The sequence below is a fragment of the Fundulus heteroclitus genome, chromosome 20 (genome assembly GCF_011125445.2).
Source record: "Fundulus heteroclitus isolate FHET01 chromosome 20, MU-UCD_Fhet_4.1, whole genome shotgun sequence".
Taxonomy (NCBI): domain Eukaryota; kingdom Metazoa; phylum Chordata; class Actinopteri; order Cyprinodontiformes; family Fundulidae; genus Fundulus; species Fundulus heteroclitus.
This window is the reverse complement of record NC_046380.1, coordinates 45,816,993-45,844,175: the sequence shown is the minus strand read 5'-3', so window position 1 is coordinate 45,844,175 and position 27,183 is coordinate 45,816,993. Positions and strand designations below refer to the sequence as shown.

General features: G+C 41.2%; 1 protein-coding gene across 2 annotated transcripts in view; it reads right to left on the bottom strand.

Moving 5' to 3' along the window:
* Positions 1-16,125: 16,125 nt before the first annotated feature.
* Positions 16,126-27,183, bottom strand: part of phf2 (PHD finger protein 2) — a 55,204-nt gene continuing 44,146 nt past the window's right edge. Inside the window, exons 17-22 of one of the 2 annotated variants that reach the window (XM_036151367.1) lie at positions 26,585-26,754; positions 25,304-25,596; positions 20,990-21,085; positions 20,812-20,921; positions 20,423-20,738; positions 16,126-17,843 (exon numbers count right to left, since the gene is read on the bottom strand). In XM_036151367.1, the coding sequence (XP_036007260.1) occupies positions 17,755-17,843; positions 20,423-20,738; positions 20,812-20,921; positions 20,990-21,085; positions 25,304-25,596; positions 26,585-26,754 (1,074 nt within the window). In that variant the 3' untranslated portion in view covers positions 16,126-17,754. The remainder of the gene's footprint in view (positions 17,844-20,422; positions 20,739-20,811; positions 20,922-20,989; positions 21,086-25,303; positions 25,597-26,584; positions 26,755-27,183) is intronic. The other variant, XM_036151368.1, reaches the window with a different exon arrangement.

Below are 27,183 nucleotides of genomic sequence, written 5' to 3'. Positions count from 1 at the left end.
CAAAGACAGGCTTCAAACAAATGCTGTGGTCTCTCTAAATGAAAGATTTCAAATCCCTAAATATAGTTCCTGAATACAAAGAGTTTCTCCCGGCTCATGTTGATGACAGCTCATTGTTTCAGCTGCACAGCTCGCTCTGTAATCAGCGCAGATCCTCTTCGGTAAGCCACATAAAGGAGGCCATCGAGAGGTAAACTGTCTTTTAAGCACACAACAGGAGGCACAAGTGCAACAATGCGGTGACCATCACAGATCACTAAAAGGCAGAATTTTCTTTAGACGTCTCAAACTAAAACAAGATCATCGGTTTTCCATTATGTATGATCATTTCTGCTTTAGGACACACTTTACTCGTTTCCATGAACAGCTTAACACCATTGGAAGGATCACAGCAGACTGATGAGGGCAAACAATAGACCTAGGTCTGCAATTCTCCAAAGAGAGGGGATAAGGAAATAACAAGCGTTTGGGGGAGTTAAACAGGAGTGGTCTATTATTGCTAGATGTGCGGCTCTGTGTGTGTAATGACCTAGCAGAAGTCTTCCCCCTTGTTGGGATGTGGTTGGTGCGTGTAAAGGGGGGGGGGGGTGTATGTTGCTGGCTTTGGGGTTTACACGGAGCTTTACTGCTCTAAATCAGCCAATCACACCCCACTGCCTCCCTGTTAGAGGCCTATCTGCTACCACTTACTCTGAAACAGATCAAATTTACTCGTAATTACTTTAAATTTTGTCGTGCTTGTAAACACTTGTGCTCTGACAGTTAATTTATTTTGTTTGATTGCTGTCAACTATTTATAGTGGAGGGCAGTGGCGGCCTGCATGTAGTTTTGATGTATCATCTGGATTGTGCTGATAAAAAAAGTGCCTGCGATGATTATCCTCTGGTTTTAGGCTGTTTATTTAGTCGAGGAGAATTTGGCTGTAATTTACATACATTCAGGCTTGGAGCAGCGTTCCCCACGCAATGTGACATGCCGATAGAGGAAACGAAAACTCTGAATCAGAATAATCCTGTTTGCCGTTTACATCTTTATTGAGCATCTAAAGCCTATGTCACGGTTTCTTAGCTTGCCATATTTCAAAAATGTGAGAAATATGAGACATGTAACGTTTTAGGCATGTGACTAAACAAAGTATCACATACACGCCTTAGGTTCCATTAAACACAAAAGTCCTGATTCAATCACCTACTGATCAAACACTGTTATCACATTGTAAAACATTTTCTTACATAAAAGTAATACGAGACCATCCTACTGCATATACTGGCACTAAGGGATTTAAGGAAGTGAGCAAAAGCCTATTGTGTTTCAATCAAATATGCAACACTTTAATATTTCCCCAGCCGTGCCTGGACCCTCACACCGGCCTTCACCTTCAGCACATAAACAATAAGCATAAAGTGGGCACGGCGTGGCTGCTGTCCATCTTTAAGAGCCTCCAGCGGCTGCAACGCTTCATCTCAGCTTCACAAACACACAGCCATGTGTTGACGATCAAAGGACTGATAGCATGTCTGTAGGACGATGAGTGTTGTCAGGCCAGTAGGTTTGCTGCTTCACTGAGAGTCAACATGTTGGGAGCATATCCAAAGCAGGCTGATTTAAATCAGGCGGACTTCAAACTGGTTGGGATTGGATTTTATTTACTGGTATCAGCGTAAAAGGGCCTGACCACAAATCTGTACTTGAAAACCATGTATCCATTTCCTGCCCTAGTGTTTTCATTCAAATGGCCAAAAGAACATATATAATAAAATAATATGATTATTTTTCAGATGCAAACAAAACTAATGAAACAATAAATTTAAAAGTAACACTTGTAAAAATTGTGAAACAACAGCAAAATTGTAAAATATATTTTACAGTAGAAATTAGTCAAAATTGCAAAGAAAGACAAAATGTCAGAATTATGATACAAAATGAATACAGATCAAATTATTACGAAATATGCTTTGTTGAGAAGAAATTCCAAATTATAAATTATTATAATCAATAAATACAATGAATAAACTTTTTGAAAGGAAAAATATAATTATTGTGAAGAGTGGGAAATTATATGACAAATAATTCTGTTTAAAATAGAAATTATTTATAAAGAATTGTTTAATCACAGACCAACTACAACACATATTAGTCTATGTCATAAAGGTGAAAGTTTGGACTTGCTTTGAAAACATCAACGCCTTCATTGTCTGGTTTACGGTCAATTAATCACGACCTCGTTTCATTCAAGAATTCAGTAACAGAATCCTCGGTGAAAAAGATGGTTGGTATATGATGGCCTCCAGACAGTTGCTTTAATATCTGGTCTATAATTCTAAAACTAGGTTTGTTTCATGTTTAGCTGGTTTAGAAGAAAGCATTACAGCCAGCAGGCATTTGACCGCACAATTTCAGCCAAAGAGGCCTACGCTTCCTCTGTTTGCCATCATTATGCCCTCAGTAAGCCACATAAAGACTCAGCCATCATGTGGAGATCACTGCTCTCCTCAGTGCTCGGCCTGATTGGCAATTATCAAAATGAACCAATGTTCTATATCAGGACTTGTGACTACATAACTACCCTGTTAATATTGGGAGGAAGTGCTGGAGGTCAGGGAGCTCTCAGCCGCTTGACCCCGGGGTCACAGGAACCTGAGCTACAGAGTGGCACATGGCAGTGAATGAGCCCTAATGGTTTAGATGGTATCTGTTTCACAGGCGGAGAAAGTCAATCTCCTGGGGCAATCTGGAGCGGGAGGAAAAGCAGAGGCTTGAAAATAAACCCCACTTGTTTCAGAGAAGCGTAATGTGGCCTGAGCAGAGCAGCCAGTTAGTGGGCCTGTTGTGCAGGATGATGAATAATCACACCCAGATGACCGCACCGCAGCTTCAGACGCACCACCCATCCACACCGGGTATGCAGCCATTTGGAGGAACAAGTCCAGGAAATGCAGAGAATGAGCTGGATTGTTTGTTTGGACAGTGCAGCGCCTCACATAGTCTCAGATGGCAGTGGTCCATCACTGGAGCCTCTTCAGAAGATTAGGTGAGCATTTACCGCAGCTCAGCTAAAAACAGAGCCTTTGTGCAGTCGTTAAGACACTTGTTGATGCATAACATGGCTTCTTCTTTCCTTAAAATACTTTGGTAAACATTGGGCTTGTCCACAGAAACAAATCCATGACCCCATAGAGCGCTTTCAAATGTCATTTCCCAAGCAGAGTAAACAGAGTAATTGCACTTGGGCGACTCCCAGTGCTAGAGGACCGGCACTTATTTTAACTTTATCCAAAATCCATGTCACAATACTGCCGCTTATAATGCCTATATATGTTAACCCCCCCCCCCCCCCCCCCCCCCCCACCCCCGTTGGTCTGATACACACAACCAAGGACAACATTTATCCTTTGTGCAGTGCTACATACATTTAGCTGTTGTAAATGACTACAAATAAATCTAGAAATGCCTCTGGTACGACTAGTGCGTATTAATGCTGATGGCATCACAGAAAAACACGCAACAAAATCAATGCCACTGCGACTAGAGCATCTCAGGAATGATGCCGTCATAAGAATCTGTGGCCATGCTATACAGATGGTTCTGTGGCACGATGAGAAAATGGTCCATTGGAAATCAGATTGTTTTTCCATTTCTGTCAGCAGAGCTACATGACGTTTTAATCACGATCTCCGTGCACACAACACAAGTAGTAAAGTTTAAAACGGTGTAATCCCCCTGCCACGCCAGTAGTAGGCAGTGTGTCCTTTAAAACTTAACATGTGCATGCGACTAACCACTCCCTGCTTAAAGTGTCACCACCAGTCAAAGTGAGCAGGTCAGCTGTATGTTTCCTGTGTACCCAACAACGGAGATCTGGAGGTTTTGAAATCCTCCACTTATAACTTGTGTTCAAATTGTGACCTTTTCAAAGAATATTCATGTAGAAATGCAGCAAAGCTTTTCCATTTCCACCAAAGAACTCTGTGGTTTACACAGTGTCTCAAGGGGGGACTTAAAGCGTCCCTTACTGTCTGATTATTTTTGCCCTAATTATTGTCCGACTCCTTGGTCACTCGTCAGATCACTTGTAGGCGGTCAGAAAGTCCTGAAACAAAATTCCCAGATGGTCAATTAAGACTTCAGTTTGAAAAAAAGGAAAGAAAACTGGACAGTGACTTTATGAAATAATCAAAATTCTTGGGGTAAATGCAATACAATTATCCTTTATTGTCCATCAGTGGGGAATCAGCACCCTGCCAGGGTTATCAGCAGGAAGGTGACAGGCAAACTGAAGCATACAGATTTAATCAGTACTGATAAAAATGTATACTGATTAGAGACTGCACGTGAATTCAAATATACAACACAAGAAAAACTATCAGTTGTGAAAAGCAGCTCATGCAGATTATATATTCCAAGTAAAAAAACTGAAACGATAAACCACCAAGTATGCTTCAGTAAATTTGTGTAAAAATATCCTATTTACAAGAATAGGAAAACTCGTGAAAAGAACAGCAGGAATGTTAACTTGTGTTTGTTGGGGGTCGTGATGGTTATGGAGTCTAACCACTGCTGGGACACACTTCGCTAAAGAGGCGAACACGTGACTTGATGCTTCATCTTCTCACATTTAAACCTACAGGGGTCAAGCAGGGGATTCCCACTAGAACCAAGTTTAGTCCCTGCAGCCCAGAGCCTGCCCAAAACATGGTAGGAGCCAACGGCCACCTGACAACAACCCACCCACTCAGAAAAACAACGCCTCATCTGCTTCTTATTTTAAGTTCAAATTAGATTAACTGGATAAAACAATCTGTGTTCATCTGGACCATCTTCATGCATCTGCAACAATAAAACTCCCATCAGTTTTCCCATTTTGAGCCATTCTTTTCTGCTTCAGCAAAGGATTTAGGAAATATTAACACTTGGGCTGCATATGGGCAAAAACTAAACTTCTCTCTGCAACTCTAAGATGTGAGTAAAATAGCAGCGGGGAGTTCCTGCAGGCTGACAGAGTTAAACCATGGAAGAACGGAGACTTACTGCAGATTCAGGATCAACTCAAACTGAGTTAGGAGCTCACAGCCGGGCTGCCATAGCTGCACCAGCCCGTTGGCTCAGGAATCAGTGTGCTTTAAGCAGAGGGCCAGCCTGAACCCAGAACAATGGGATGAGTAAAATACTACGCAAAAAGGGATAATGGTGGTAGTGTGAGGAAAGGGGACTGTTGTGTGTGTAGGACCACACAAAGACAAAACTAAAGCTGACATTCCTGAGTAATTAGAACATCTGTGATATGGCACGTTTCTCCTGACCACCTGAGACCCCCGCACAGCGGCATCAGGCGTTAAAGCAGCCAAGGGCGGCCCCGTTCACATCTGTGAATGCTAAGGCAGCGCGGCACGGCCCTGAATGCACTTAGACTGTAACACTCTGCAGGTATTGTTGTTCAAACTCTGACATTTAAATTGTGATCCCACTTGGCCTTAGAAGGACCAGAACTGGCTGATGAAGTATTCAGCCAGTTGAACAATATCTGTGTTTACGGGGTAATCGCCTCCTAGTCTGTTTTTACATCAACCAGTGAACAGTCACTTCTGGGGCAATATTGTTGTCTACATCAGTGAGCTTCTTCTTCTTGATGTATAAGCAAAGAAATAATTACTGCTATAATAATATTAATGCTATCATTACTACTACCATTATTATTTTTATTAGTAGCAGTAGTAGTACTGCTGATAATAATAATAATAATAATAATAATAATAATAATAATAATAATAGATAATAGATAATAGATAATAATAATAATAATAATAATAATAATAATAATAATAATAAATAGATGATAATAACCAATTTTGTTCAATTCAGTTTATTTATTTAATGCTAATTCGCAACATGTGGTTTCAAAGCATTTTACAGTAAAAAAATCTATTCATTTGAATTATTGAGCCAGATTCCCAATAATATATAGACATTCCAATTTTATCATAGCTATCAAACGATGCAGTCCAGTTCAGTTTATTATGTAATTTGGTTAAAAGCTTTTCTACCAGTGGAAACCCAGCAAATTGCATTGAGTCATTGACTTACAGCATCAGTGTGTCATGAAAGTGTTTTTTTTATCTAGGAGAGAAAGGCACTTACATCTATAAGTTTTGTAGCAAAATCTAAGCTAACAGTTAGTTTGCAATAGCTTCTTCAACAGCTATATTTTGTAGAGCGATAGACCTGTGTATCATCTACAGAAGGGGAGCATGAAACATGAAATTGTTGGTTCCACAGGAGAGGAGCCTGATAGCTAAAGGATCTGCCTCCCATTCTACTTTTAGAGACTCTAGGAACCACCAGCAGACCTGCAGTCTGAGAGCGAAGTGCTCTGTTAGGAACATACGGGGTAATCAGAGCTCTGATATATGATGGAGCTTGATTATTAAGGGCTTTATACGTTAGAAGGAGAATTTTAAATTCTATTCTTGATTTAACAGGAAGCCATTAAAGGGAAGCTAAAATTGGAGAAATATGATCCCTCTGGTTGATTTTCATCAGAACTCTTGCTGCAGCATTTTGGATCAGCTGAAGGCTTTGAACTGCATTTTGTGGACTTCCTGATAGTAAAGAATTACAATAGTCCAGCCTTGAAGTAACAAATGCATGGACTAGTTTTTCAGCATCACTCCTGGACAGAATGTTTCTAAACTCTGGAAACCTGTTTAATATGAGATTTAAATGACATGTCTTGGTCAAAAATAACACAATGTTTTTTTTCTACCCACAACAAATTTAATTCCATCCTTATTAAGCAACTGAATAAGCAACTTATTTAATTATCAATATTACTCTTTTTTGTAAATTATTTGTGTTGAAATTTCTGATACATTAAAAACAAATACCAATTAATATTCATCCTGTAAATGTCCTGTACCACTTTATTTTGCTTTATCGTTTTGCATTTTGTGTGTGTGTGTGTGTGTGTGTGTGTGTGTGTGTGTGTGTGTGTGTGTGTGTGTGTGTGTGTGTGTGTGTGTGTGTGTGTGCCCTACTCGTGCTTTGAGATAATAATCTCAGTGAGATGGTGTCCGCAGCATTAGAGCACTTTCCATTCTTGTGTTAATAATTAGCTAACAACAACAATTCACTTTGATTCCGAGCAAGGTGGAAACAAGGTCACGACCTTTAACAGCCACACACACACACACACACACACACACACACACACACACACACACACACACACACACACACAGATGGTGGATTGATTAAATAAAACACCACCATGGGGCATGAAACGTCCATGAAGATTACTGCCTGCTTTATTTGTGTGCCATCAACTTTGTCCAGATGTGTTATTAGTGTGAAATTAAAAGACAACAACAATGAATGCGAGGAATAACTTCCCTATTAGTGTGATACATCTTAAATTACACAAACGGTGAGTTAAAGGACTTATTTAAGCCGGAGACTGAAATTCTAAATGTGCTGTTACTAATTTTCTTTCACGCTCCTCATTTATGTCAACATTTGTTCTAAAACTTTTTCCTTCCATTTCAGAGATTTTAAAACCTGGATGTGATTGTAAAGAAAACATAAAAGAAATTTTTAAAATAAAAACAGCTTTAGGGTGGTTAACATTTGCATGAAGACACAGCAAAAAAGGACAGAGCGTTGTCTATTTTCCCTTCACTTTTGCACAGAGACAATTATGATGGTGGAGTAGAGTCATACGGTCAGATTCAATAAATTAGAACATGTGGTCTGACCTGGCTTCTTTTTACCTTTTGAAAATAAAAGCCCATAAGTAGGTGTTAATCATGTGTTTCATTACGCCCATGTTTTTGTATCAAAACAGTTTTTTTATTGGTCTGATGTAATATCCTAATCTTAAATGTTGTTTTCATAGCTGTAAGAAGAAAATCCTCATAATCATAAAGGCTTGAAAACATCAGCCTGTGTGGAATTAATCTGTATAATAGTTCACGTATTAAAGGAAGTTACTGCTAGGAATGAACTTTTCAATAATATTCATATTCATTCAATGTGACCGTAGATACCATTTTACAGATTTGTGTTCTTTCTTCCACACACTATTGAAATCAAACAAATCATAAAGCTTAACCAACTATTATGAACTTCCTTCTAAAATGAAACTCTAGTTTTAGTTGATTTCAACAGCAGCCGACGCTCTGACTGTTCTCCATAGAGCCCAGACCTTAAACTGCCAGTAGAAGCTGCTGCCAAATGTTTTCTCCACCCGGATTAAATGAAATTCAGAGATATTGAGAACCCCTCTGACTAACCCAGCTCAAGTTCCTTTTTTTCTCATTTTGCTTCCACAGAGAAATTGCAAATGTCTTTTTCAAGAAAGTGAATGAGCTGCTCCCACATTATTGCTTTATTTATGCATCCATCAAGCTTTGCTGAAATATTTATTGGGCTCCATCTAGTGGCCAAGAGCTCTCCCCGTTCAGTAATGTCTGAACAGATTTGAGAACACTTGAATTACGCCAAACACGATTCCCTGCTATCAGTGCTATAACTGACATTAGCTCAGAGTTCTTATTGTTAAAGTACTTTTAGTCACCATATAACTGCCTCCATCTATGCTTCACATATACAATTTAAACCGCTTACACGTTACAAACTGACCCTAAATCAGAATACATCCTTCCTGTTGTGGGTCAGTTTAGGTCAGAATTATTTCTGATTACTAACCATCAGACTAACAGGTTCCTAAGTATTTGGTAGAATTGTCTTTTAAACTGTGTGACATACTGTTGGTAAAACAGATATGGAATATCTGTTATGATACGTGGCAGAAATAAGAAAAGCAAAAGGAAAACAAACAGGAATAATCAATCGTACTTAAAAGTCATAAAGTGTCAGATGCAACCTGCCACAGAGACATCATCAACCACTAAGTCATATAAATTGGGTTTATTAAACATTAGATCTCTGTCAGGAAAATCCCTTTTAATTAATGACTTCATTATTGACAATAATCTTGATGTAATGTTTTTAACAGAAACATGGTTACATGAATCTAATGAAGAAGTTATTCTGTTGGAGTCGACTCCTCCAAACTACAATTTTCTTTGTGAGAGCAGACAGCAAAGGAAAGGTGGAGGAGTGGAAACATTGTTTAATAATTCACTAAAGTGTAAAAAGGTGTTTTTGGGAAAATTTGACTCTTTTGAACATTTGGCTCTCCAGGTAAAGAGCCCGGTACGAACTATGTTTCTGAATGTGTACAGGCCTCCTAAGTCCACATCAAACTTTTTTAAGGATTTTAGTGACCTCTTGTCTGTGATATGTGTCGATTATGACTGTTTAATTATTGTGGGAGGCTTCAACTTTCACGTTGACAACCCTGAAGACAGAAATGCAAAAGAACTGTGTGATGACACACTTAGAAACTTTGGTTTAAGTCAACACGTTAAACAGCCAACACACAAACAGGGACATATTTTAGACTTAATCATCACTAAAGGTCTAAACATTTCACAGGTCAATGTAACTGATGTTGCCCTATCTGATCACTTCTCCGTTACCTTTGAATGTATCATTTCCAGTGACTCATTTAGCCAAAGGGACATCGTAAGAAAACGCACCTTTAAGGACAATGCCACAGAAACTTTTATTCAAGCTTACTCTGATACTTCAACCTTGGGCTGCAACTCAGTAGATGAGCTAGTAGATAACTTTCAGTCTAAAGTCTCAGACATCATTGACTGCATTGCTCCAGTTAAAGTGAAGGTTGTTTCCGGGAAGAAAAAATCTCCTTGGAGAAATGCTCCAGCAGTTAGAGGTGAAAAAAGGGAAAGCTGAACGCAGGTGGAGAAAGAACAGACTCCAGGTTCACTACGACATCTATAAAGAGAGACTTAACAGATATAACTTACAACTGAAAAATGCAAGAGAATCTTTCTTCTCTGAGATCATTAAGAAGAACATTAATAATGCTTGTGTCTTATTTGCCACAGTTGACAGGCTAACAAATCCTCCTGTGTCAGTGGCTTCTGAACTCCACTCCACCAGGGCCTGCAATTAATGTGCTAACTTCTTTAATCCTAAAAATTAGATCCTAAAAATTAGAGGATCAGTTTGTACTTTCATATCAACTCTAGAACCAAAGCTGTATCCAACTGGGACTTATCCTGACAAAATGTCCCAATTCAGCCATATAAACTCCAAAAGCTTAGAGGAGATCATTCAGCAGCTAAGTTCCTCCTCCTGCTGCCTTGATGTTCTACCCACAGCGTTCTTTAAGAACGTTCTGCCTGTCATAGCGTCTGATTTGACTCAGATAATAAACACGTCCCTTCTGTCAGGAGTTTTCCCCCAGTCTCTAAAAACAGCAATTATCAAACCACTGCTGAAAAAGAACAATTTAGACAAACTACTACTCCAGAACTACAGGCCCATCGCAAACCTCCCCTTTATCAGTAAGATCATTGAAAAAGCTGTATTTCAACAATTAAACACCTTCTTAACAACGACCAGCCGCTTTGATGTTTTCCAGTCAGGTTTCCGTGCTCACCACAGTACAGAGACCGCCCTTATCAAGGTGTTTAATGACATCCATATAAATACAGACTGTGGAAGAACCACCGTGCTGGTTCTATTGGACCTCAGTGCAGCATTTGATACTGTTGATCACTCCATCCTGTTAGAATGCCTGGAGAACTGGGTCGGCCTCTCTGGTACAGCTCTCCACTGGTTTAAATCCTACTTAAAGGACAGGGACTTTTTTGTATCAGTAGGTAACTTTACATCAGAGATGACAATAATCACATGTGGGGTTCCCCAAGGGTCCATCCTGGGTCCCCTCCTGTTCAATATCTACATGCTCCCTCTAGCTCAGATAATAAAAACAACAACATCAGCTACCATAACTATGCAGACGACACACAGCTCTACATCACCATGTCACCAGGTGACTATGAACCAGTTCAGGCACTGAGTAAATACCTACAAGAAATCAATGCCTGGATGTGCCAAAAATTACTTCAATTGAATAAAAACAAAACTGAAGTAATAATATTTGGACCAATAGAGGAGAGATCAAAAGTTAGCACACAGCTTCAGTCGCTTCAGCTAGAAACCACTGATCAGGCCTGAAACCTGGGTGTAGTGATGGACTCAGACCTGAACCTCCAAAAGCATCTAAAGACAATTACAAGGTCGGCTTTCTATCACCTGAGGAACATTTCCAGGATTAAAGGACTAATGTCTCTGTCACGTACTGTTCTGGTTTATGTTTATTATTAGGTTAAGTAGCTCTTTCCGCCTTTGGGTTTATTTCCGTTTTTGGATTCTAGTTTAGCCCCTTTATTGAGTTAGTTATCTGGTCCCTGTTTTAGTTCTGTGCTTTGTTTAGTTTCATTATTATCCCCGGTCTTAGGTTTATTTTCCAGTTCATGTCAGATCTGTAATTGCTCCCACCTGCCTAAGATTAATTAGTTTGACTCCACTCAGCTGTTTGTCCGTTTATTTAAACCTCACTCAGTCCTCAGCTACCTGTCGGTTCTTCGCCTCTAATCTCTCATGCGTCCACGAGAGCAGTCCCTCATTTGGTGAGTTTCTCAGCACCTTGATTCCGTTTTTAGTAATCTGTTCTGTTCGTTTCCCTGTTCAAGTGTTGCCTGGATGTCTGCCACTCATCAGCTCTTTCAATAAATTTTGAGCATCATATTTTTGTGTTTGGTTGAATACTGGGTTCATCTCATCAGTAACTCATTACAGTCTCAGCAGGATCTGGAAAAACTAATCCATGTGTTTATATTTAGTAGAATTGATTACTGCAACGGTGTTTTCACAGGACTTCCTAAAAAGTGGATCAGACAGCTGCAGCTGATCCAGAACGCTGCTGCCCGTGTCCTCACTAAGACTAAGAAAGTAGAACACATCACCCCAGTTCTAAAGTCCTTCCATGGCTCCCTGTATCTCAGAGAATAGACTTTAAAATCCTTCTGTTAGTCTATAAATTCCTAAATGGCTTAGCACCTAAATCCATCACAGACTTGTTATCAGGGCATAAACCCTCCAGACCACTCAGGTCTTCTGGCTCCAGCCTGCTCTGCAGAACCAGAACCAGAACCAGAACCAAACATGGAGAAGCATCATTTAGTTTCTATGTTCCACTTATCTGGAACAAACTTCCAGAAAACTGTATAAGTGCTGAAATCCTGAGTTCCTTTAAATCAAGATTAAAAACACATTTGTTTAGGATTGCCTTTGACTGTTCTAGTTAACTGAAACACCACTATTTTTAATGTTCTTTTTTTTGTTTCTACATTCTATTCCTACTTGCTTTAATTCTGTTTTATTTTCCTATATGTTATTCATGTAAAGCACTTTGCATTGTCTCTGTACTGAATTGTGCTATATAAATAAATTTGCCTTGCCTTGCCTAAAATTTTTGGGTTTCCGTCCACAAGCTTTTCACAATAGTTAGCCAGAAATCTGCACGCTTGGGCAGGTGTTCTCAAGCTTCCAAACTTCCTTCTCTTTCCTCCAGAGGTACCTGTGGTCCTTACTGCCAAACACTTTGGTTTTAGTTTCACCAGAACACAGGAAATGTCCACAGTAACTAAGGATACTGAGGACATTAAGAACCATATTCGGACTCTTTCTGTTTCTTACTGAGTGATTGCTTCTTCCTCACTGAGTGGTCTTTCAGCCCATGTTGGTATGGCACTTGTTTCACTCTGGATAGAGACTCTCCCTTCCCTGTATCTTCAGCATCTTGGTCTTTAGCTTTCGTTCTGGGGTTGATTCACACATTTCAAACCGAAACCTCTGAGACACAGAACCCTCCCAGAACGCTATGATGGATGGCCGTTCCATGATGTTTGTACTTGCATAAATATTGAATAGGATGTGGAACCTTCAGGCATCAGGAAAATGGACCCAACAATTAAAACAACAATTAAATTATTGAACCAGATTTGTGGTCCACAGTTGTTTTCCTGATTTCTTTGCGGATTTCTTCATATTTGTTCTGATGTCCCTTTTTTCTATATATGATGCTATCGAAACCATTCTAAAGAAAGTCAGCTCAGATGTTTATCAACAATGACAGGCCTAATTCTAAATTACCTTTTATTTTACAAAAAGTTGTGGCTGACCAACAGATTTTTTTCTGGATGAATGTAAAACCTGTAGTAAGTACCAATGGGTTTTCTGGAAAATACTGCTTAGCTCAAAGTCTCCAGCGACACCATGATGGCTGCAGACACTGTGGAATTGACTGATTCAGTTTTGTTGGAACGTTGAGAAGCCTTTGACACTGTTGGTCCATAATCCTCACTAACAGACTGCACAGTTTAGTGGGGACCTCCAGAAGTCAGAACTTACATTTCAAACCTTCAGTGTCCGCATAAACCAGACATGTTCACGCCATTTTTTTCCAAGTCAAGGTTCTAGTCTTTTGCCGCTAGTCAGTGTCAAGTCTGAAGTCTCTAAGGCTTGAAACGACCATTTTGTCCACCACATCCAGCAGATCCAGCTCACCTCTAATGTTGCTGCTGTTTAGGATTCCCAACCTGTACTGCTTGTCCTCAGGCCTCAATTATTACATGAACATTTAATGAGTATCTTTAAATAGAAACCTGTTAAAGCCTGTTTTATATTTCTTTAGAAAATTGATCCATGTTATTTTTACCCAGTTAGAAACATAAATAGATATTTTGGCTATACGGACAAAAATAGAAAGAGATTAAATCCTGTTAATGTTGAGTTTCTCTTATTTCTTGTCTTTATAATGACTCAATTCACAGCTGTTTATCCCTGTCTTCGTATCGTCTTCTCCTTCATTAGATATTGCACAAAATCTGGTATGGAGGGATTTTCTCCTCACACTGAGCAGGAGAACTTTTAATAATATTGAGAAACTATTTTCTAAATACACATTAAAAACCTTTGTTCTATACGCTAAACAGTAAAGTTAAAATTTAAAGTATAAATTTCAACATAATTAACAAGTGTTAATTAATGAGTGTTAAACAAAATAGGAAGCTAGGTTGATAAGACACTGCTGGATAAATTAAGTTTGTTTCCTAATTAATCCATTATTATGTTACCATCATGAATCTACTGCTAACATGAACATAATGTCATGAGCTATTAACATCCCATAATCATCCACCAACATCACTGTCTGATATTCAAGCTCAGTGTGTAGCAGCTGCAGTGTGTAGCTCACACACTGGCTTCCTTTCACTCTTCATAACATGACATAAAACTGGAACTAAGACTCGGATCTCAGACCAGAAGGCCAAGTCAAGTCTTTAGGGCACAATTCTTTTATTTTTGCTATATATGAGCAACTTGCACAGAGGCGCAGTGCTTGCTTGCAGCAAGAAGGTTCTGGGTTCAAATCCAACCCTGGGTCTTTCTGCATGGAGTTTGCATGTTCTCCCTGTGCATGCGTGGGTTCTCTCTGGGTACTCCGGCTTCCTCCCACAGTCCAAAAATATGACTGTTAGGTTAATTGGTCTCTCTAAATTGTCCTTAGGCGTGAGTGTGTGCGTGAATCTGTCTCTGTGTTGTCCTGCTACAGACTGGCTACCTGTCCAGGTGAACCCCTGCCTCTCACCCAGTGAACACTGGACATAGGCACCAGCACCCTGCGACCCCATGAGGGATTAAGCGAATCAGAAAATGGATGCATGGATGCGCAACTTGAGTCATCATCTCTGGTATAAACCACATCATGTCAGACTCTATACTGGTCTAATATGAGGGATCCTGCAAAGCTGTTTCGAACCCCTTTATATATATATATATATATATATATATATATATATATATATATATATATATATATATATATATATATATATATATATTTACCACTTAGGCAAAGTATTAATACATTTCATGGAAATCAAGTCAAAGACAAGAAAAAGCTGCATCGGGTACAGGCCAGTTAAATAATTGGTCTTCAGCAAATGCACTTCCTCTTGATTTACATAAAAGGGCTTTGAGGAAGAAAGCTAAAATCCTGCTCATCCTTTGCAGTCCTACTTTCAGCTGCTGCAATCTGGCGGGAAACTAAAAGGCCCCGTTAAAGACAAACAGGTAAGAAAATTCCTTCGTTCCCTCTGCTGTGACCTTTTTTGAATAAGGAATACTTTAGTTAATTTCTGCTCATGTCATTGTTGGTCTCCGTCCGTCCGTCCGTCTTCTTCCGCTTATCCGGGGTCAGGTCGCGGGGGTAGCAGCTTCAGTAGGGAGGCCCAGACGTCCCTCTCCCCGGCCACTTGGGCCAGCTCCTCAGGAGGAACCCCAAGGCGTTCCCAGCAGAGAGACATAGTCCCTCCAGCGTGTCCTGGGTCTTCCTCTGGGCCTCCTCCCGGTGGGACGTGCCCGGAACACCTCTCCAGGGAGGTTGGTCTCACTTTATTTATTTTTTTATTAATGATGTCTTCTATGGAACTGTTTTAGGTGTTAAATATTGTATTTTAGCAACGCTGTTCTTTTAGATATGTCTTTTAAATGACGTGTTCTTATGTATGAACCGTTGCAGGTCAAAAATCTCCATCTCAGGAAATGCGATGGAGATAAATTGTTTTTTTGTTTTTTTTGCACTGGTTACCTGTTCCATTTCAGATTAAATTATGACTTTCAGGGCCCACATGATCCTAAATTAGTAAATTGTTGAGTTCCCACGTTTGACCCTAATGTCCTCAAACCAATGTCTACTCCTAGTTGCAAGGAGTGAATACACAACCCGCTAGTGTTATTCAATTTACCTGTACGCCTGATTGGTGTACATGCACACAACTGTAACGTTGCAGAAAAGTTGCAATTTTCACTTCAAAGCAGGAACCAAAGTGAAGAAGATCTAAATAATGTGTTTTACAGAAGCAGTCACGATGCAAGGGCGAGATGGACATTTCACAAATTTGCTTTTGCACAGGAACTCTTTTGCAATAGTAAACAAAGTGGACAGTAATATCATTCAACAACATTTCTGTATGCTCCTGGAGTTTGACATTTTACCACATATTAGAAAAGCGAGCCATGATCTCAAACAGAAACATCTAAATACAAAAAAGATAGCTTCATGTTAAAAAGTCTGTAAATATTTACTAATACTGTCAGGAGCAGTAAGGGAAGACAGCTAGAACAAGTATGATTCACTGCTGGGGCACAGCGGATGCATTTAATGAGTCAGACATACAAAAATAAATCACAACAAAGCAACACATGTACTGTACAAATAAAAACCTGACAGAAAGAAGTCCCTTCGGAGAGGACATGAGATGTCTCTACAGCGGAGGAGCAAATGTCCTGACCGAAACGTGACGCACGCAGCCGGAGGAACACGTGTCACACGTTTAATGGGACAGGGCGGAGGTCGACAGGTGGAGTCTGATGTGATGTGTTCAACACGCACGCACGCACGCACGCATCCCAACATGGAAAAACTAAATTAAAGGGTTATTTCACAACTTTGATGACATATTCAAAAGCAAACCTCTTAAGAATTGTACAAGTATAAAAAAGCTACAAACATTAATAAATTACATCACTGACACGGAAACACTTCACAAGGTGCTAGTAAAATAATTCTGAAACCTTCAGGATACTAGAGGTTGAACAAGTGGCTGGTCATAGAAACTTTGTGTGTGTTTTTTTCTCTTTTCTACAGTTTTTCCTCAAAGCTTTGTTTCTTGTTCAAACAGAATCACAATACGGTTAGCTTTGTGTATGTAAGGCCATATGACGATAACATGTTGCTAATGTCTTCTTTTGTTTTCCAGGCAGCACCACTGCAACCAAAGATACAAAACAAGGACAATATCATAAATTCATATACATATATAGATACCTTTAAAATTAAATTATTCAAAATGAGCAAAACGAGTAAAAATGTCGAATTAAGTGGTAAGCCAAAAAGGATACAAAAAGTTCAAAGGCTATGTACAAGCTACATTCTATACAGTGGAGCCATAAAAATACAGAGATGAGTTGAAGTGTGCGGTGCTGCCTGGTAAAGCAAGAGAAGAGAGAAAGTATCCCCATGTAAGTGCCCCTCTGTCATGGATGAGGCTTATCAGCACCAGATCCCATGTTGTGGCCCAATTCCTCTGCGTTCCCGGTCCCATCTGCCGCGTCCTCATGGGTCCTATGTTTGTGTCAGAGAAAGGTCCGGGCATGGTGGACGTGACGTGTGCTTTGTGCTTTACAGTTGCTTTTCATTTCCTATCTAATGATTCGACCAGAATAAATAAATAACCGCGCTGATAGTGCTCTGCAAAGGTTAAGTGTCAACATAAAGACATAAATGCTTGGGTTGATGCCAATCCGGTCCGACGCCCCGAGAAGCTTTCATCTTAGTTTGGCAATGATAAGCTGCATCCATTGGGAGGAATAAAAACTCCACAGACCCCGAGCCAAAGCACACATGCAACTCAATACATGCAAGGGATACTTTCACAGATCTTGGAATGACTGCAATGTACTTCTATTGAACAACCCCTGATAAAATGACAGCTGTAGTAAAATGAGACATGTTCTCTTAAAAAATATTTATAATAGCTTCTGTACACTTTAATATCTGAAAGTTATAAAGTATAAGTAGAGGCAAAAACCTATCTGAGTGATGTTCTTCTTAGAAATTGAAAAATGCATGATTTTCCTGCTCTCCCATATTGTTTCAGTTAGTTTTTTTCCCTAATTCTCCCCTTGTTGGCTTTATTTAGAGAGCAGGTTGTGAGTCTGGCATGTGACCCAGTTCTTAAACAGTCTGCTGCATGCTACAGGAGGAGCTTTCCGTTTCGATGGATCTTTAGGATCTTTCCAAGTCTCTGTTTGGCTGTTGCCATGCCTTTCTTTAGCCGCTTAGCTGTGGAGAGATGGAAGAACAACAAGAAGTAAGGTCAGATGTCCAGCTAGCTTAAAACAATACACAAAATGATCACAGTAGATAGTTCAACGCATGATTAGATTTAAAAAATAATGTTCCAAGTTTGCACTGTACACCAGGGGATGTTGGGAACACAGCAAACATGTGGAAAAAGGTTCCATGGTCAGATCAGACCATTTGAAATTCCTTCAACATTTCTGGTATACTTGGAAAACATCTCTCTGAAGCCACAGTGAAAGGTGGTGGTGGCAGCATCATGCTGCGGGGATGCCTTTTCTCTTCTAGCAGGGACAGGGAAGCCGGTGAGATGATACTTCCTGTGGAGGTGAAAGCTCCCACATGAAGCGCTGTCCAGTCACAATGATCCTGTGTGGTTAAAGCTGCATTAAAGAAGCCAGACCTCATGTAAAGAATGTGTATCTCTCGCCTAAAACCGTTTGCCGTCTTCACTCTGAGCTGGAGAATTTGGCACTGAACAGAGATTTATTAACACCCAGCCTGTGATCTGTGTAATGTTCTAAAAAATGGCAGATTTCATTGCTACTTTGGGGATTAGGTGTCAGAACCCCCGTGGTTAGGATCCTTCTGCAAATCCACGGGATCTAGAGAATCCAACCTGCATTGCTCTACACTGATAAGCAGTTCTTTAAAACGAAGTTTGTGATTCGTTCACTTTGTGACAATGGCCACAATCAGATGACATTACGCTGAAAGTCAGAAGCTGGCTTCTGGGTTCTGTACTTTGTACTTTGTTCAGGTCCATTCAGGCCGCCACATGGCCGTAGCAGGGAGGGAGACGTCAGTGGACAGCAGCGAGGCTCAGCCGCTTTTCTACGTCATAAACTTGTCGGATTAAAGCAATGTTGGCAGAAATCTCACAGGTGATGTAAGGGTCTAATTCCTCTACAGGGAACAGCCACACAGGCTGATGTTTAACACTTAGTAATGCTAATGCACTAATAAAGAGTTTAAGTGTCAGCTCACTAATCATGCTGTCTTTGAGTTAAAATCCTGTTTAACTACAGAGCTGCTCTCTCTGTCACTTCTAACACTAATAATGATGAATAATGACAGAAAGGCTTCCTCAAGCTGCTTTATACTCAAACTGAACATCTCTGGACCTGCAGCACAGCTTTTTCTCCCAGATATCAACTCGGACCCAGATGTTTTTGTGCACAAAACAGAAGATCCTGAGATTTTGTGCACTTCATTTTCAGACGTGCAAAAAACGTTACCCACATTCTCGACTGTATGTGTCCGTTCCGTTCCAGACCGCCTCTGTGAGTGCGTGAAAAGCAAAGCCTACAACATCAGCTGCTACTGCGGCTAACTACGCTCCAAAGTTTCTTGGCGGCCGAGGAGAGCAATGTGTGATCAACGTCATTACAAGCAGAACGCTTGGAGAGGATTACCACATTTCAAATTAAATGTTGAAATGACTAATCTGCTTCCTTATTTGGTGCAAAAAGAGTATTTTTCATCTGATGTTCAAATAAGACAGTAAATATTATTGTGAATATTAAAAAATGTATTTAATTTGAGGTTAACGATCTCTATTTACACTTTAACTTTGATAAACCAGAGGTGGTTAACGTTCTTTTTCCTGTTTGCTATGATTGGGCTTGACCCGGCCAGAGCCCAGCGAACAGGAACGGAAAAGAAAACGAAAACGAAAAGTTGAGTTGTTCGGTAATTTGATGGCGAAGGACAGAGAGCGGGTCCGCTGACGTCTGGAGTAGTCACAGAGAACGTGGAACCGTTCTCATTCATTAAAATAACAACGTAGTTGCTCCGACAGTCGGATGGGAACGGAACGGAGCAAGCATGGAGGATGTGGAACCTGGGCTTAGTGAGGTACACTTGTAGCTTTTTCCATGATGTCACACAAGGAGCAGCGTGCTTCAGGCGCTGCCCTAAAATAGATCCACAGCAGTGTCTCCATTTAACCTTTGAAATGAACCCATCACAAGCTTACAAAGCTGTCACCGTCACTTTGACTTTCTTAATTTGTTTAAAGCAGTGTTGCACCGATAGCGATACCAGTATGGGACGGGCCCTGATCCAGCGTTAAAATGCTGGTATCAGTATCAGCAAGTACCAACAAATAGGCACCGATACCATGTTGATGTTTGTATGTCACTTGAACGCAGCCTTCTCCCCCCCCCCACTACTATTATACATGTTATAAGTTCATGAATGTTGCACTATTTTGGTCTTTGAGAGCCAAAAGTTTATTCAACTATTGTCACCCATTCCAGGTAGGCAATAAAAAGTTCTACTACCCTAAGCTGTATGCAGTTCTTCATATACACACATCAGTTTCAAACAGATGGTATCGGTATCGGGGCCAAAAACTGCCATCGGCGCAACACTACTTTAAAGCCATAGAAATGTAGCTGTATGTAAACTTCTGACTCTCAGGAAAATAATAAAATGATTTCCCATTATTCTGACAATAATTTTGATAATTTGACCTAAACCAGGAAGTTGTTCTGAGTTGATTTCAGACAGCAAGGAAAACATGATAGAACACAGTAGGTGAGAGGATGATTTCAGACCTTTGGCATCTGCTGAGCCCAGTCGGTCCCCCTTGGCTGTGCTGCTGCTGTTGGTGCTCGTTGAGTTGGTGCTGTTGTTGGGAGAGGACACGGACGGCCGTCTCTGGCTGAGGAAGATGCCTGGCGCCATGGGCTGAGGCCCTCCTGGTGACTTGACAGTTCCGGTGCTGAACTCGTGGTCCGTCAGGCTGCCGTCCTGGGAGTCCGCATTATGATCCGGGGAGCTACTGTCCTGAGAGTGTTTTGGTAGCTCCTCCACTACTATGCTCTTCTTCTTGGTGTTTTTCTTCTTCTTCTTGGTTCTCTGCTGCTCCTCCTGTGGAGACATGATGTTTGATTATCCCTCCATGATTAGCACTCATCTGGAATGATGGTCCTGGCGGACCCACCTGGTGAGAAAGCTTTGCTGCGGCTGCAGCCAGGCCCGTCTCAATGGAGGCCACGCGGGCCCCTTCTCTCGCTGGTCGCTCGTGCCGAGGAACCGAAGGTCCGACTCGTGCTGCAACGACACCAACTTTAGGATCTGGAACATCGATAAAACCAGCAGTATAACAACGCAGTGATTACCTGTGGGGCTGTAAGGAGTGTCGTCGCTGCTTTTCCTCTTTTTGGATCTCGATTTGAAGACAGGGTTGTCCTCTTCAGACTCCAACGATGGGTAAACTAGAATCAAAACAGGTCACATGTGACTCACTTGTCATGGATCAGAGCTTCTCCCTGACAGGATGTGGGGTAAGTCCGCTCAGTTTGGTTTTCTAACATGGAAGATATTTCCAGCGGTGGCCTGCGGGACAGCTGTTGACCAGCTGTGGCTGCTTCCTGCTCTCGGCCTGCTCACGGCACAATCATTCCAATCTAGACTTAAATATCGGATAACTAGGTGATCAAGATAAAGAATGGTCTGTTTACAGAGGCAGAACAGAGTGGAGCGCCGTCCCAGCCCGAGGATTACACAGCAGGAATGTTCGTGCTAGGAACAACTAATTAGACTCTAATTAGGAGTTCAAAAAGCAAGTAAAACAACAGTTCACAACTAGTGTTAATGGCTTCTTGACAAGGCGGCTGGGTTCAAACAGCTGCATTTGGACGGGGTTCACAGAGAAAGCACAGCAAGGCACTGAGGAACATTTGGAAAGGACACGCAAAAAATAAACATTAACTCCTAACATCCACTCCAAATGAAAGGTTCCCTGGGCCCATTAACGAGTAAGGAGCCACAAACTGATCCATCGGGAATCTGCTTGTTTTTAACAGCACCTGTTAGCGGCGAACATCAGCCGTGCCGTGTAATAACTCGGTCATTTGTGTGCAGGAGCCTGAGCTCACAGAGCTCCTGTCCTATGCTGGCCTTTCACTACATCTGTGGAACCAACATTAGACGTAAACATCTGGTGCTGAAGTCTGTCACAGACCAAACTCAACAACAGCAACATTGGTCAGGGTGAAGGGTGAAAAAGAGGGAAGAATAGCAAAGTGATCCAACTAGAATATTTTAATATTGTTACACTTTTTTTAGGCAGAAGACAGTTTTATGACACTAAAAAGGAAAATAGTTGCTCTAAAAAGAAACTTCTCAAAGGCATTGCAGAAATCATGGATGTCAACAAAGTTAATGTTGTGAGGGCGCCTTGACGTCAGTGTTGACGAGTGTAAGACCTGAGAATCTTAAATTTGATGCACAGTTAAAATCTGTGGTCCGGTCCAGCTTTTTCAAACTGAGACAGCTGACTAAAGATTTTAATCAGTGCTTTAATTACAACTTGCTTAGATTACTGCACTGCACGTTACTCTGCGCTTCAGAAAACTCTTGGCTTGACTGCAGCTGGTCCACAATGCTGCGGTTCTTCTTTTAACCGGTACCAGAAAACGAGAGCACATTTCTCCAGTTTTAGCAGCAATTCATTGGCTACTGATTCACATTCAAATTGATTATAAAATTATTTTATTTGTTTTTAAATATCTGCATGACCTTGCTTGTCAGTGTGTGTCAGACCTGCTCCATAAGCACGCTCCCTCTCGTTTGCTCAGGCCTGCAGATCAATTTTTATTAGTCATCCAAAAAACAAAGAGTGCAAAGAGATAACCACACTTTCTGTCATTGCACAAAACTCTGGATTCAAGTAGCTTTACATATCAGGCTGATTGATTCACTTTCTGTGATTAATGTTCTCTTCTAACAGATCTTGTTTTCCCAGTTTGAGATGTTAGCTTTTGAAGTTTTAATTGTTTGTTTTTGCAGATCAGCATTTTATTTTACATTATGCAGGCTTTAATTTTTTATTCTGTTTTGAATTACTAGTTTTTAGATTGTATAAATAATGTTCAGTTGAGAATATTATTTGTTTTTAAAAAGGGGAGACAATTCTTCAAAAACAGCTCAACGACATAACGCAATCCTGACTTTAACAAGAAAGCATTGTAGTTGATTATAAAAGGCAAAATCTGAATTATTAGACAATGAAAACACTACCGATTATTATTAATCTATGGGTTTGTTTATCAATGTAAGTCTATGAGTTTCATCAAGCCTATACGGTTCGACATTTGTTCCTCAGCTGCGACGCACAGGGGTTCACGCTGCGTCTTTACCCATAATCCAGCTGCTGATTTTTCCCTCCTTTCAGCTCCATGAACTTCTTTGAGGTGGTGAGGAGGATGGATTTTTCCCCCCATTGATGCGCGCCGCGTGAAGAATAAACAGTGGAAAAAATGCATAGACTGTAAAGGACTCCTTTAGAGGGAAGAGGAGGAATGATGGGTCTGAGCTGCAGTCCCTGATGTTACAGGTCCCGTTTAAAAGGACCCTTAAAAGTATACATCTAAATTACATGTAACTTAATTATGCGCACCTGAATTCAAGCGCAAGGCCACACAGAAAGCCCACTGCAGCACCATTGGTTCTGCATCATTAAACAAAAGAGCATGAAACCCAACTACTAACTCTCCTATTAATTTTAATTGGGACATTTTGCCACGGATTCAAACGTAGTGATTCACGTTTTGAAGACTGGCTGCCCTGGGTTCCAATAGAGGAGAGGGGAAAGGAGCAGTAAGAGCGCTGAGGCACAGAAACACAGCATATATAGTTCAGAAACAATTCGGAATGAATAAAAAGAAACTTATAAACAGACTGAGTGGTGTTTTAGACTGCATCTGGTTAGCGGATCTGTTTTCTGAACCAGCGTGGAGCCATGACTGGTTCTGAATGACCCAGCAGCTGCTCTCCCCCATCACCTCCTGTGTATGCGGTACCTGAACCGGCTCTGACTGGAGAGTGCTGTGAATGGATCATCCACAGCCCTGATGGCTCATTGTTATTGTCATGAGTGAGAAACGGCATGTGTGGCGTGTGTGTGTGTGTGTGAAGTCAGGGAAATATGTGTGTCACACGGTCACTGCGTGAGAGTTGAGAGTCCTGTGTTTATGTTTGCAGTTAGCTTAGCTGTTAGCTTAGCGATTAGCTTTGGTGTTAGCTATTCAATGTAGCTCTGCTGCTCACACTGTATGCTTTGAACATGGCTGAGAGTCGCAAGAAGCAAACCATGTACACGTTTATGAGAAGAAGAGGACGGCCTCAATAGAAAGTAAAGACCAGAGAGGATTTGGAAGATTTTTTCACACGATTCCAGGTAAGACGATCTTGTGCATGCGCAGTTCTTCAAAAAGGGACTTAAGGAGACATCCAGAAAAATCGTTAATCAAATGACTTATGGTGAAGTAGTGAAGAAAACTGCACTACACCTCCAGTACAGCGTTAATAAGAAACCCCGGACATCCACTCAGTGGTGGTGTAGGGGCAGTGCACGCAAAGCATATTCATACGCCCTACTCCTCGACGCAGACATCCTGGGTTCCCCTCCTGGCCTGTGGACCTTTGCTGCACATCTTCCCCTTCTCTCTCAACCCTAGTTCCTCTCTGTCCACTTTAAAATTAAGGCAACTAGCACCACAATTGTTCAAATTTGCCTGAGTTATTTTCTAGCATTGTAATGAGTTGGAGGGGGGCTCTGGTTAGTGAAGTCCAGCTGAGGCGAGGGGTGTCCCTCCGTTCAGGATGGTCACAGACGGCATGGAGAAGGGTGCTGTTGAAGTTTGGAAAACAGTGTGATGAAAGGTATCACCAGCTGCTCGGTTGTGTCTAGCATCTCTTTGCGGGTCCTCATGTCCCTGGGAACAGGCCTTACTTTTGGCTTTGCCCCCAGACACTGCCAGGGAGAACTGACATTTGCTGAATTCTCCGGTGTTATTATCCATGTCTGCATTTTCTTCTTGGCTGTTTTGTGCAGCAGGTAGTGTTATATAATCCCAGCAGAATCCATTTATTTCCATATTTACCCTCAGCAGCTGGGTTTCTAGAAAGGTAACCCTCTGTAAATGGTAGCCTGAAAGTTGTGGCTACCCTCTGCAGAGGTTTGGACCGGCTATCGCCTATCAGCTGGGAAGCTGATTTATCCTATATCAATACTTAGAGAACATATAATAGCACAGCAATTAAAAATCAGAAATAAAAATGCGGAATTTGGAATTTTAAGTGCTGTCAATTTTCTATAAAACACTACCTATAACAGAATTACATTGGAAATCTCTAGAGAGTGAATGATTTGGTCTTGCCTGTGTATCATCTGGTTACTAAACGTTTCCTTTTATGGCTACCAGATGGCACCAAAAAGCCCTGGCATTCCAGACCAAAGCTACACTAGGAAGACTGAGGATTCCAAGACTTAGTCTCAGGAAAGCCGAGGAGACACCTGGAACGATGCTGCTGTGAGCCAAAGAAGAGAAGCTTTGGTTCCCAGAGGAAAAGACATCCACCTTCCACAGAGAACAGTTGCTTGTACTTCAAAATTAGTAGCAAGAATCAGGCACTTCTTTTCTGCTTACCATAATCTGAGTCCTTGAAACATGCATCCATGTGATCCTGCTCGTCATCATCATAATCCAAGCTCTCGATGCTGCTGCTTTTTCGAGGTTTCTTGGGCGGTCTTTTAGTCGGCCGCTTGTTGTTGCTCCCGCCGGCCCCAGCGCCGCTCTTCTTGTGCGCCTGTGAGCCGTGCGAGTTGCTCTTCGACTGGCTGTTGCTCCATGGCTGCTCCAAGGTCTCCGAGGAGGACAGGTTGGCCATGGACAGCATGCCCTGAATGGCCTCCTGCGTGCTGGGAGATGCAGGTGGCTGACTGCAAGAAGCACAGAACAACACAAGCGTCAGCCGGCTCGTCAGCGGACAAAGAGAGTCAAAGCAAAATTATGCCTGCAACCAGATATACACTGCACAAAAAATTTAAGGCAAACTACATTCTAAGGTGGATGGTGTGCCGCTATTAACTCAAACCTATGAACCTATAAAAATCTCATCATCTGGGCTTTCCCAAATTGTTTAAATTACGTAAACTGCTTACTTTAAGGAAAGTAGACCAAATCTCTAAATATTCTCTCTCTTGTTGTTTTGGCATTTAGCAAACAGAAATAATGTTGCTATTCCTAACGGATGTAAAACAGAACAAGTTTAGTCATAATGGTTATGTGTGTGTTTATACACTGTAGGTAAATATGAACATCAAGTCAGAATCTGATCATAACTTAATGACTTTAAGAAGACGGCCAGACACCGATCCGCACGGCAAAACCAGAAGCAAACATCACCAGAATACCCAGCTATCACTTCATTCCCTGTTCAAAGCACTCAAACGGTCCAAAAAATGTACATATTTCATCTATGTTTTGTTTCTCTCTTTCATTCCTCCATCGTAGCTTTCAGTGTGGTGGAAATAGACCATCAAGAAGTGAAGGAAAACAGCAAACAGTGTGAGGCAGAAGGAAGAGCCTGGAGCCACGCAGGCTTTGATAGATTAGTGTGGGATGGGATACAAACACTGATTTAACACAAACTGCTGACAGAATATTTGTAAACCGCCGGTTGGTTTTCAGCTCTGAGAAAAGCTATGAAATTCAACTTTATCATTCAATCACAGAGCGGCTCATTAGCGACTGCTCGTTAAGGAGGCCACAAATCCATTTGCTGAGAAGAGAAGGGGGTCTCAGGAGGACCATTACGAGATTAATGCTGTGCAAGCAGCACTGCCCATGAGAAGGGAGGGTTAAATGTGTTATATGTGTGGGGGGGGGGTCGAAGAAAATATGTAAGCCTGGCTGGGGTGGGCCTACCTGTTGGTATTGTAGTCGATCCCACCCACTTGTTTGCTGGCCTGCAGCAGGTCCAGGATCCCTGCAGCACTTCCACTCTTTTTCTTCACCTTAGAATTGCGACTCTTGAGCTCGGGCTTGGCCTCCGTGTCTATGTGCAAGGTCTCTTCGTCTGAGGAGTCCATGCTCTGCTTGAGGAGGAAGTGGACAAGGAGGAAAGATGAGAAAGAGAAATATTCATGCTAAACTGTGTAAAGACTGCTTCACTGCAGTATCACTCTTTTCACTTATAAGAGAATTTAACAGGGCGAAGCCTCAGGTAACGTGCATTTGGCTTCTATCCATTTTTATTTTTTATTTTGCTGCCATTATTTTCTAACCTGACACACGGCGTCTACACATCCATCTGGAATCGCTGACATTGGGAGTGATTTCAATGGCACATAAAATGGATGTGCCAATCGGGATCGCAGAGAACAATGGCGGCTCGCAGGGAGGAAACAAGCGGTAACATTTCATCGGTGTTGTCCAATCTACCGAATATTAATTCTTTAAAAGAACACCAGAGAATGGCTTTGAAGGCTTTTGTTAGTGGAAACAATGTTTTCACTCTTCTCCCG